Raw genomic sequence first — 13,491 nt, 5'->3', positions numbered from 1 at the left:
TGTCATGGTGGTACCCAGAGCTCTGGAGTCTGGGAAATGTTTCCACATGTGATGTCATGGTGGTACCCAGATGCCCTGGATTCTGGGAAATGTTTCCACATGTGATGTCATGGTGGCACCCAGATGCCCTGGATTCTGGAGTACTTTGGATTCCAGATCACGGCTGACTCACCTGTAAGTGCTCCAAACCCTCTGTTCCACTCTGAGCACGCCACTTCCTTGTAGTCCATAGGAAACATCTATAAAGGTCTGGTGCAGACGGGAGCCTGGGGCTGCTTCGATGAGTTCAACCGCATTGCTGTGGAGGTCCTGTCCGTGGTGGCAGTGCAGGTGAAGATGGTCCAGGACGCCATCAGAGATGGGAAAAGGAGGTAAGCCCATGGCTTTCCTTTTTATCTGTGTTCTTTTTATTTTTCCCACACACAATCAGAAGATAAGGTTAATCTTCTCAGTATTGCATTGTTTTTCTCTGCCACATAAAATAGATAAAATAATTTGAATTGTAATGTTGAATAACTCACCATCCATTTTTACATACTGTTTTGTATGGAGGTCAGTGAGGAGGCTTCAGTACTCATCTTTCTTTTCCTTCTGCCAGGTCTTGCGTTTGCTTCACCTAAGGAATGGGACACCTCCCCTCTCACTGTTCATTTCCTGGTTCCCTCTGGCCTTATAGTACAGAACCTCCTTCCAGAGCCCCGTGGTATTTGATGGAAAGGATTTTGACAAGGTTCTGGGACTCAGTGGGCCCCACGTCAGTGTTAGCTATGGGTTTTGATGCTGGATATCACGGGGTCAATGGTGACAGATCTTTCCTCTCTCTCCACTTTCTCCTCTATGACTTTATCTAACACCCTTAGCTCTCGCCACCTCCATGCACTCTCTCCTAGGTGCCTATACTTCATCTCCTTTCACCTTTTAGACTTCTGCAAACTGCTGCATATGGCACCTCCAGAGCCCACTTGAGGACTCCTAAGTTTCTTTCATTTATTACACCCAAGTCCCTGTCCTGGACTTTCTGCCCACTTCATTGGGATTCCATCCCTTAATGATCTTCTAGGGATTGGGCACAAAACCTTCCCAGGTATTTCTGGGATGTACTCTTTTTTCCCTGTGGTACCATATTCCAAAAGCAAAGCATGGCCAGCATTTGGAGTTTGATGACTAAACCTTGAAAATAAGCCTGACAGGGCACAGGAGCCTGCTCTCAGTAGTCTGCCTTCAGGAACACAGCTGTGCGTGGCTAGCCTGGTCATCTCTCCCTTCTAGGGCATCTTGTTCAGGATTCCTACCTCAGCTCCTCTCTCAGAGCTGTGTGCACCCTGTGTCAGCTTCTAACATCCGATGGGATGCCTGGTGCCTCATCCATCCCACCTCTAATGCTAGGTTAGAAAGTTGGAGTCTTTTCTCTTTGATCCCCAGCCACATTTGGCTTTTATCTGCGGAATCAGAGGCCATCCAAGGCCATCCTTTGTCATGCAGATTTATGTAATGGAGTCACTTCCTGGGCACTTGCTCACTCCCTGGGTGGTGCCTCTGCCTGGTCTGAGCCCTCTCTCTTCTTCCTTAGGTTAGTTCACAAACTGACTGCAAGGCTCCTTCATGATCCCTTAAGTTAAGTTCCCTCTACCTTGCAGGGTCTAAGTGATAGAACCACAGGTAGCCACAGAGCTGAGAATCCTGCTGGATCCACCTGCTGGAAGCTCCTCCCTTTAACTGGAGGCCATCACTGCTGTGTCTGCTACAATGGCGCCTACACAGGCCCTACTCACCTCCCCTCTGTGCAGGCCCAGCTGGACTTCCCTGCCTTCGCTTGCTTGACATTTGGGGAAATCCTGATTTTTCATTTTAATCTGGACCATTTGAAAAATCACCAACTGTTAGCTGCCTAGTAGTCAAGTCCCCAAAAGCCCTAGGTGTCCTGTCCTATCTGTCCTATCTGTCCTGTCCCTTTAAGATTCAAGTCACTCCCACTCCCTCACAGTCTGCTGAGGCAAGCTGATCTTCAGCTTCCAGCCTGAGTCCCTCCCTTTTCTATCTCCCTCTTAAAGGGGCAACTTCTGTCTGTCCCTTCTCCCTACTTCTCCCCTTCCTCTCTTCTCTCTCTCTCTCTCTCTCTCTCTCTCTCTCTCTCTCTCTCTCTCTCCTTTTCTCCCCTTCTCCCTTTCCCCTCCATAACCCACTAAATAAATATCCCACCTCACTCTGCATGGCATGCCTATCCATGTCTCTGTCTCTTGCCCCTCTGTGTGGGTCCCTGCCTGGGACCAGCCACCTACAAAGACCTGTGGCATGGTCTCATGGCTTGTCCATCCATCTGTCTCTCCATGTGGTCTTGTGTGCTGTCCCTGCCTGGGACTGGCTGCTCTCAGGACCCCCTGCCTGCTGCCTGCTTCAGCCACTCAGGAACCTGAAGCATCTTTACTTAATCCATTACACTAGGCCTCTTCTCCTCTGAGATTGCTCATCCTTCCCCTTTCTCCATGAAATCTTGCTGAGACCCCTTAGATTTTTGTCTTCCCAGCCCTGTCTAAAAGCTATTGCATTCACATCTTTGTTGGTTACCATTCCATTGGCCTGGTCAACAGCAGTCTTACTGGGTCCTCTTAAATTTTTCTGGAAAACCATTGCTTCTCCTCAGCGTTGGCATAATGATGGCAGCAGTCATAGCTAATATCTGTTGAGTGCACTGGGTCCCCGCAATGTGCTGTTAACCATGCTTATTCATATTCTTTCAAGTCCTCACATGGAGCTGAGATTATTCTCCCTTTTTACTAAATGAGAAAATTGGAACAAAGAAAGCATAATGACAAGCCTCATGTGTGGCATAGATGGCTCTGAGCTCTGACTCCAGCACAGCCCACTGTCCTGACCACCACACTGTCCTGTTCTCCTGACCACCACCCTATTCTGCTGTCCTGACCACCACACTGTCCTGTTCTCCTGACTGCCACAGTGTCCTGCTGTCCTGACCACCACACTGTCCTGCTGTCCTGACCACCACACTGTCCTACCTTACATAGATGTTTAGTAGAGATTTACTGAATAAAAAGGAGGGCAGGTGGGTAAGCAAACAGATGAACTGGGAGTCCCTTTGTCTTGCAAGCAAGTACATTCTCTATGTAGTGTTCCATTTAAGGAACTGAAAGTAAATTTACTTCATTACATGTTAAATATTCAACCTTTCATTTTTCCATTTTAGGCTTTGCAACCCTCCCCACCACAAGAAAAATCCCATATTGTGGTTCTGGAGAGAAAGGGAGGGTATTTTTTATAAATGCTTCAAAACATTCAAAATGTGTGTGCTTATGAATCTTAAAGAAAATAGCCCAGGAAAAACAGCGTTCGAACACATTTGCATTTCTCAGTGGCTCACATTGTCGATGTGCATTCATGTTCAGTGAACACATTTAACTCCATCAACGTTCCTTTTATGGCAGATTTGTATTTCTTGGAGAGACCATCTCGCTGAAGCCGTCAGTTGGAATATTTATTACTATGAACCCAGGCTATGCTGGCCGAACTGAATTACCAGAAAATCTCAAAGCTCTGTTCAGGCAAGTGCTTGCCTCGCAGCTCAATCTGGCGCGCTTCTGCCACCTAAGGTAGCTTTTCTCTGATACCAGAGGGTTTAATTTCCTATGGAAAACTTATCTCTTGCAATCCCTTCATGGAGATAATTTTCTCCATGCTAAATGCACCTGTGTGTATTGAGACTGGCACTCAAATCTGTAAGTAAAAGCTATGCAATAATTTCAAGTATTTAATATTATTTTTTCACTAAGATATTTCATTGTAAACAGAATTTTCAAAAATTATAAAATATCTGGCAAATACAGAAATGTATAAAGAGTAGATTTTGCCAACTGGACAATCTTAATAGATTGTTGTAGTTTTTCTGGTCTCTAATTTATATTTATACAGTTAAGATATATTAAACATGATTTTATTTGCTTTCATTCTTGTAATGTTTTGACATGCATATTTTATCAAACTACTGAAAATTCTTTGGAAATACCATTTTATATAACTTCAAAATCATTCATCTTATAGCTCATCTTTATTTTCTTGATCATCTTGCCTGGTTTGGCAGGCTTAATTTTGTTTTTGTGATATTGAAATAGCAAGCTATAAACATTTATCCTTATTAAAATTATTCTTGTTTCTAGTTATAATCCCAAAATAGATTCTTTGGGTGTCTGTGCGTGTGCATGTAGACTCAGAGGTTGACAATGGGTATCTTCCTCAAATCCTCCAGCTAACTTTTTAAGGCAAGATCTCTCAGCTAACAAGCCTGGGGAATCCTCCTGTCTCTACCTCCCAAACACTAGGATTGCAAGTGTGTACTTCCACAGCTCACTTTGCCCTGGGTAATGGAGAGTGAGCTCAGGTCCTCAACTTTGTGTGGCAAACACTTTAGTGACTACAGTGGTTTGAGTGAAAATGGCCCCAATAGGCTCATAGGGAATCACACTGTTAGGCGGTATGGCTTTATTGGAGGAATTCATTTCCTGCTGCCTGTGGATAAAGATATAAAACTCTCAGCTACCTCTCCAGCACCATGTCTGCCTGCATGCCAGCATGCTTCCTGCTATGATGATAATGAATTAAATCTCTGAACTATAAGGTAGTCCCAGTTCAGTGTTGTCTTTGATTAGAGCTGCTGGGGTCATGGTGTCTCTTCACAGCAGTAGAACCCTAGGACAGTGGCTAAACTGTTCCCTGTTGTGGGATAATCTGTGAAGATATGTCGCTCAGACTGATTTAATAAAAAACTGAACAGCCAATATCTAGGCATGATTTTCAGGGCAGAGAATGCTGGGAACAAGCAGGATGGAGATGCACAGAGTCACTAGCCAGGTGGAGAGGAAGCAGCATGGGCACTGTGGAGTAAAGGGAATAAGTCACAAGACAAAACGTAGATTGATAAAGATGACTTAATTCAAGCTGTAGGAGCAACTTAGTAACAAGTCTGACCTATCGGCTGAGTTTTGATAATTAATAAGTCTCTGTGTGGTTATTTGGAAGCCAACAGGTTGGACAGAAATATCTGTCAACAGTTCCCCAAACACCAGAATAGGTTCTTAGGCCGGGCGGTGGTGGCGCACGCCTTTAATCCCAGCACTTGGGAGGCAGAGGCAGGCGGATCTCTGTGAGTTCGAGACCAGCCTGGTCTACAGAGCTAGTTCCAGGACAGGCTCCAAAGCCACAGAGAAACCCTGTCTCGAAAAATCAAAAAAAAAAAAAAAAAAAAAAAACAGAATAGGTTCTTAGAAATAAAATTACCAGGTGATGATAAAATACATTGTGGACCTACTTTCTCCAAATATGCAGCCAACATATACACTAAGGGCTGCCTATGTAGGAGGACCTGCAGGGGCATCTGCAGAACCCATTGATCATGTTATCTTCTCCATCACTTCCTTCAGGTGTAACTGGGTACGCTAGCACGCCTCCACTTCAGTGAAGAGCTAGTGGAGCAGCACAAATATCAAAACTGAAAAGAAATTCCTAAACTCTCCGGAGTTCCCTTGAACTGCTTGGCAAACAATCCCTCCATTCCACATGACTCTCTCTGACTAAGGGTTACATTTATCTTTCATGAAGTTCACGTCAATCCCAGTTTCTTCAACTGTGGGCCATGACTCTCTAGGGGTTCAGGTAACTGAATGTAAGGTCATGAAAAAATCAGCAACAGTAAAAGTTTCTGGATGTGCAAGGCCCAAACTCAACCCCAGATCCACTATGCACTGCAGACACCACTACAGTCTTGGTTCTGAACATATAACATGCCCACCTCAAGCCCACAGTCACCACACAACAATAATCAATGCTGCCTGTCAAGGCTATTCTAATATATGAATTGTACAACCTGAATGTATGTACACACATGGTTTAATTACAGAAAAGGAAGACTTTTTCCTGTCATTATTCCTCTGCATGTTCCAAATCAGTGTGTCTCTGGATTGTATTTGTTTTTTATTCTGGATACTGGGGGTCATTAGCTAGCCAGCCTAGCCTACAAGGCTAGTCCTGGGACAGTGAGAGACCTTGTTTCAAAAAAAAAAGTGAAGGATGTCTGAGTAATGGCCTCTACACACATTAACATATGTTCTACATGTTCATGAGTACTCATATGAACACAAACACATACAATCTTTCAGTGAGTTTTAGCTTGGGGTTAGAATAGAATTTCCAACAAGTTCTGAAATGATGCTGAGCATCCCTTAGCCATTCTTATGCTCTCCAAACACTGTCTCAGTGTTGACAGGTGTACAATCAACTATGGACCACCTCTGCAGGATAAAATAGTCAAAATCTAATCTTTGTGTAAAAACAAAAGCAAATTTCCCTGTTCTACTGCATCCTGGGCTCCAGTGTTCAAAAGTATTGACGTAGCTACTAGAAAAGAGAGCAGACTGCTGGGCGAGCAGGCCCAAACCAGGAACATCTGTGAGAACAGGCCTGAGGCAGCGACCTCCACAGAAGTAGGTTTGAGTCAGTGACTTCTGACCCAGCAGGCATGAGGCAACAACCTCCAGAGGAGCAGAGCAGGCCCAAGGCAGTAACCTCAGCAGAAGAAGCCCCAAGCAAGCAACCACCATGGAAGCAGGCCAAAACAATCTCTGGTATTACAGAGTAATCTCCCAGGACTGCTGAGCAACCTTCAGGAACACGGAGCAACCTATGAGGTGACTGGAACTGTGGCTCCAAGGAGCGACCATCTAAGCCTTGGATCCACTGGCACCTGGAAGATTGATCACTAGAGACACAGACAACCCCAACTATACCAATCAGAGGAAAAGATGGGTAGAAAAGGTAACAATACATTCAATACCACAAAGAACAACATGACACCAATAAAAACTAGGGGCCCCACAATAACAAGACTTGAACAACCAAATATAGATGAAACAGAAGAAAATGCCCTAAAAAATAACTTCGGGAGAAAGTTTGAGGCCCTTAAAGAGGAAATAAAAAATTCCCTCAAAGAAATGGAGGAACAGACAAACAAAAAATTGGAAGACATCAATCAACAAATCCCTTAAAGAAAACCAATATAAAGAAATCAAACATATGAAAGAAACTATTCAAGACTTGAAAACTGAAAAGGAGATAATAAAACACAATCTGAGGGAATTATAGAAATGGAAATTCTGAGAAAACAATGAGGAACCACAAATGCCAGCATAAACAGCAGAGTACAAGAGATGGAAGAGAGAATCTCGAACGCTGAAGATACAACAGAGAAAATAGACTCATCAATCAAAAAAACATTAAATCTAACAAAAGCTTAACACAAAATATCCAGGAAACATGGGATCCACGAAAAGACCAAACCCTAAGAATAATATGAATAGATGAAGGAGAAGAAGTCCAACTTAAGAGCACAGAAAATATATTTAACAAAATTGTAAAATAAAACTTTCTCAACCTAAAGAAACATAGGCATATGAAGATACATTAAACTTTCAGAACACCAAATAGACTGAATAAAAAAAAACCAGTCCCCTCCACACATAATAATCAAGACACTAAACATACAGAATAATTACTAAGAGCTGAAAGGGGAAAAGGCCAAGTAACATGTAAAGGCAGACCTATCAGAATTATACCTGACTTCTCAATGGAAACAATGAAAGCTAGGAGGTCCTAGACAAGCATTATGCAGACATTAAGAGACCACAGATGCCAGCCCAGAATACTATACCCAACAAAACTTTCAATCACCATAGAAGGACAAAACAAGATATTTTATGACAAAACCAGATTTAACCAATACCTAGCCACAAACTCAGCCCTAACACAAAGTACTAGAAGAAAAACTCCAGCTGAAGGAAGTTGGCTACACCAACAAAAACACAGACAATTGGTGATCTCATAGCAGCAAAGCTGAAAGAAGGGAAAAACACACACACTAACGTCATCAACAATGAAAACTTACATAACAGGAGTTAGCAATCATTGGTCATTAATATCTCTTAATATATATGGACTCAGCTCACCTATAAAAAGACACAGGCTAACAGATTGGATACAAAAACAAAATCCATCCTTCTGCTGCCGTGTACAAGAAACACGCTTCAAAGACAGACATTGTCTCAGAGTAAAGGGTCGGGAAAAACTTTCCAATCAAATGGACCTAACAGATAAGCTGGTGTAGCTATCCTAATATATGACAAAATAGACGTCAAACTAAAATCAATAAAAAGAGACAAAAAAGGACAGTTCATATTTGTCACGGGAAAAATCCATCAAGAGGAAATCTCAATACTGAACATCTATGCCCCAAATACAAGGACACCCTCATATATAAAAGAAACACTCCTAAAGCTTAAATCATACATTAAACCACACACACTAAGTGGGAGAATTCAACACCTTACTCTCACCACTGTACATGTATGTCAAACAGAAAATTAACAGAGAAATAAGGAAAGTAGCAGATGCTATGACTCAAATGGACTTAACAGACATCTAAAGAACATTCCATCCAAACATTAAAAAAATATATACTTTGTCAGCACCTCATGGAACCTTCTCAAAAACTGACCACATACTAGGAAGCAAAGCAAATCTAAACAGATACAAAAAAATGGAATAACCCCATATATCTTATCAGATCCCCATGGCTTAAAATGATAATTCAACAGTGATACTAATTCTAGAAATCCCACAAACACATAGAAATTAAACAATGCTCACCTGAATCATCAATGGGTCAAGGAAGAAATGAAGGGAGAAATTAAAGACTTCCTAAATTCAATGAAAATGACCACACAACATACCCAAATTTATGGGACACAATGAAAGCAGTGTTAAGAGGAAAGTTCATATTGCTAAAGGCCTACATAAAGAAGCTGGAAAAAATCTCATACTACTGAGTTAAGAGAACATTTAGAACTTTAGAACAAAAAGAAGCAAACTCACAGAGGAGGACTAGACAGAAGTAAATAATCAAATTGTAAGCTGAAATCAACAAAATAGAAACAAAAAATACAAAAAATCAATGAGACAAAAAGTTGGTTCTTTAAGAAAATCAACAAAATAGACAAACCTTTATCCAAACTAATCAAAAGGCAAAGAGAGACTATCCAAATTAACACAATCAGAAATAAAAAGGGGGACATAACAATAGGCATGAAGGAAATCCAGAGAATCATTAGGTCATATTTTGAAAGCCTCTACTCCACAAAATTGGAAACTTTAAAGGAAATGGACAATTTTCTGGATAAATATCACTTACCAAAAATAGTTCAAGGCCAGATAAGCATATTAAATAGACCTATAATTTCTAAAGAAATAGAAACAGTGATCAAATGACTCCCAACCAATAAAAGTCCAGGATGAGATGGTTTCAGTGCAGAATTCTACAAGATTTTCAAAGAAGAACTAATACCAATACTCCTCAAATTGTTCACCAATAGAAACAGAAGGAACATTACCAAACTCTTTTTATGAGGCTATAATTTCTGTGATACCCAAACCCATAAAGACATTACTAAGAAAGCATATTACAGACCAATCTTACTCATGAAAATAGATGCAAAAATAGTCAATAAAATACTGGCAAATTGAATCCAAGAACACATCAGAAAAATTATTCACCATGATCAAGTCAGCTTTATCCCAGAGATGCAGGGGAGATTCAACATATGAAAATCTGTCAATGTAATCCACCATATAAACAAACTGAAAAAAAAAAACCAAAACCACATGATCATTTTATTAGATGCAGAAAAAGCCTTCAACAAAATACAACATCCCTTCATGATAAAGGTCTTGGAGAGAGCAGAAATACAAGGAACATACTAAACATAATAAAGGCAATATACAGCAAGCCAATAGCCAACATCAAACTAAATGGAGAACTCAAAGCCATCCCACTGAAATAAGAAACAAGACAAGGTTGTTGACTCTCTCCATATTTATTCAATATAGTCATTGAGGTTCTAGCTAGAGAAATAAGACAAAAAAAGGAGATCAAGGTGATACAAATCAGAAAATAAGTCAAACTCTATTTGCTGATGATATAATAGTTTACATAAGTGACCCAAAAATGCTGCAAAGGAACTTCAACAACTCATAAACACCTTCAGTAATGAAGCAGGATATAACTCAAAAAAGTCAGTATTTCTCCTGTACACGGATGATAAATGGTCTGAGAAAGAAATCAGAGAAACAACACCCTTCACAATAACCACAAATACCATAAAATATCTCTGAGTAACTCTAACCAAACAAGTGGAACACCTGTATGACAAGAACTTTAAATCTTTGAAGAAAGAAATTGAAGAAGACACCAGGAAATGGAAAGATCTCCCATGTTCTTGGCTAGGTAGAATTAACATAGTAAAAATGGCAATCTTACCAAAAACAGTCTACATATTCAATGCAATGTCCATCAAAATCCCAGCAAAATTCTTCACAGACTTCAAGAGGAAACTTCATGTGGAAAAGTAAAAATCATAGGATACCCCAAACAATCCTATACAATAAAGGAACTTCTGGAGGCATCACAATCCCTGACTTCAAACTCTAATGCAGAGCTATAATATTTAAAAGAGCCTGGTATTGGCATAAAAACAGACAGAAGGACCAAAGGAACTGAATCGAAGACCCAGATATTAATCCACACACCTAAAAACACCTGATTTTTGACAAAGAAGCAAAAAACATCAAATGGAAAAAAGAAAACACACTTAACAAATGGTGCTGGCATAACTGGATCAAAATGTAGAAGAATGAAAATAAATCTATATTTATCACCATGCACAAAACTCAAGTCCAAATGGATCAAAGACCTCAACATAAAGCTAGTCACAATGAACCTCATAGAAGAGAAAGTGGGAAGTACACTTCAATGCATTGGCACAGGAGACCACTTCCTAAATATAACCCTAGTAGCGCAGACACTGAGAGAAACAATTGATAAATGGGACCTCCTGAAACTCAGAAGCTTCTGTAAAGCAAAGGACATGGTCAACAAGACAAAATGGCAGCCTACAGAATGGGAAAAGATCTTCACCAATTTCATATCAGACAGTGGGTTAATTTCTAAAATATAAAAGAACTCCTGATTGGCCATCAAAAGAACAAATAATCCAATAAAAAATGGGTTACAGATCTAAACAAAGAACTCTCAACAGAGGAATCTAAAATGACTGAAAGACACTTAAGAAGATATTCAACATCCTTAGCCATCAGAGAAATGCAAATCAAAAGAACTCTGAGATTCCATCTTACACCTGTAAGAATGGCCAAGATCAAAACACTGAGGACAACTTATGCTGGAGAGGTTGTGGGATAAAGAGAACACCCTCGCATCACTGGTGTGAGTTCAAGCTGGTACAGCCACTTTGGATATCAGTATGATGATTTCTCAGACAATTAGGAAACAACTTTCTTCAAAACCCAGCAATACCACTTTTGGGTATATGTCCAAAGGATGTTCAATCATACCTCAAGGGCATGTGCTCAACTATGCTCATAGTAGCATTGATTGTCATAGCCAGAACCTGGTAACAACCTAAATGCCCTTCAACTGAAGAATGGATAAGAAAATGTGGTACATTTACTTAATGGAGTACTACACAGCAGAAAAAAAATGACATCTTGAGATTTGCAGGCAAATGAATGGATCTAGAAAACATCATATTGAATGAGGTAATCCAGACCCAGAAAGACAAATATCATATATACTCACTCATAAGTGGCTTTTAGAATAAAGCAAAGAAAACCAGTCCACAATTCACAATCCCAGAGAACCTAGACAATAATGAAGACCCTAAGAGAAACATACATGGACCTAATCTGCATAGAAATAGAAAAAGACAAGATCTCCTGAATAAATTGGGAATATGGGGACCATGGGAGAGGGTAGAAAGGGAGGAGAGAGGGAGGGAGGGGAGAGGCAGGGAGGGGAGCAGAAAAAAATGTATAGCTCAATAAAATCAACAAAAAAATTTAAAAGGAAAAGAATAAATAAATTTATATATTTCATCAATGTATAAATTAGCTTTCATCTTTAATAAGTCGTAAAATTCTATGAATACCAAGGAATTGTTTTAGAATTGGTTTCCTTATGATTTATCATGAGTGAGTGTTTGATTGGTTTACCTCAAGAGCAGGATTGAGTACAGTTGTCTAAGGTGCCAGAGGAGTCTTGCTGTAATGAACCCACACACAGTTTTCTTACTACTATCTGGCGTCACTACCTGAACTATTGGTTCTGAGACTGGTCCAAGATTCTGGGCTGATGAGAAGCTTGTGATTTTAATCACTGAGTGTTCTCCTGTGGACATGATAGAAGCTGCTTATTGAGTCTCCGGGCACTAGGCATTTTCTGTAACTCTAGTCTGGAGCCTTTGTAAACGAAGCTGCACTGACTTTGTGTGCAAATCTTTGCATGAACGCATTTTCATTTCTTTCAGGTGTATATCTGTTGGTCATGTGGCAAATGTATGCTTTACATAGACAATATGTGCAATGTTTCTAACACCATTGGGCTCCTTTTACACTTTCACCATTTTTGAGTGAGAATTCCGTTGTTTTGTGCTCTTGTCATTGCTAGCAATGCTGACACTATGACATTTGTTGGCAAGTTTTAGCTGGTATAATTGATCCATTAGTGTATAACTATGAATTTGCTTTGTATTTTCATAAAATCTCATGGTATTGAGTATGTTTTCATGTGTTTATTACTCATTCCCTGTGTGTGTGCACATATTGCACATGCAGCCCCTTTATTAGATAACGTACAGTATAAAGTTTTTTTCTTACTTTGTGTTCCTCAAAGATAAAAGTTTTAAATATCATGAACTGTAATTAATTTATCAACTCTTGGGGATGTTTCATTTTGCTTTTTTAATATTCTAGTCAAGGAAGCTTACTTAGACAAAGCTTGGATATTTTTCAAGCATGTTTTCTCTTCAACAGATTTTGTTTTACTGCTTTTTAAATGTTTTCTATTATTCTGTTAATTCACTGAACTATATTAATTGACTTGATGATGATAAGCAGCCCTTTAACCCTAATGTTCCTGGGACAGATCTCATTTACTCAAGAGGCATTGTTTTTATATGTTTTGCTGAATTTTATATGCTGTAAATTTTTTTTAGAGATTTTTAAAGTTCTGTACTACAGAGGACATTGGTCTCTAGTGTTTGCTTTGTAATCTCTGATTTTGGCATCAGAGTAATGCTGACATCATGACATTAGTTGCTGAGCTGTCTGTTCTCTAAGACTTTGTTTAGTGTTGCTATTGTTTATTGCTAAAGTATTTGACAGAATTAACCAGTGAAGTCATCTGGACCAAGATTTTTCTTCAAGGGATCTTTCCAGTAGTGAGCTTCTTTAATAGATATGAAGTGATGGAGACTTTCTTTGTTTCTGGGTTAGTTTTGATGATCTGTATCTTTTCTGGAGGTATTTCCAGTAGTGAGCTTCTTTAACAGATATGGAGTGATGGAGACTTTCTTTGTCTCTGAG

General features: G+C 39.9%; 1 protein-coding gene across 1 annotated transcript in view; it reads left to right on the top strand.

Moving 5' to 3' along the window:
• Dnah11 (dynein axonemal heavy chain 11) overlaps nucleotides 1–13,491 on the top strand; it is a 331,250-nt gene that overhangs the window by 127,464 nt on the left and 190,295 nt on the right. Inside the window, exons 34-35 of the mRNA XM_026781665.1 lie at nucleotides 226–371; nucleotides 3,441–3,557. Of these exons, the coding sequence (XP_026637466.1) occupies nucleotides 226–371; nucleotides 3,441–3,557 (263 nt within the window). The remainder of the gene's footprint in view (nucleotides 1–225; nucleotides 372–3,440; nucleotides 3,558–13,491) is intronic.

This window comes from Microtus ochrogaster, chromosome 1 (assembly GCF_000317375.1).
Source record: "Microtus ochrogaster isolate Prairie Vole_2 chromosome 1, MicOch1.0, whole genome shotgun sequence".
Classification (NCBI taxonomy): Eukaryota; Metazoa; Chordata; class Mammalia; order Rodentia; family Cricetidae; genus Microtus; species Microtus ochrogaster.
The sequence above is the reverse complement of the archived record's forward strand: the minus strand, read 5'-3'. Positions and strand labels throughout refer to the sequence as shown.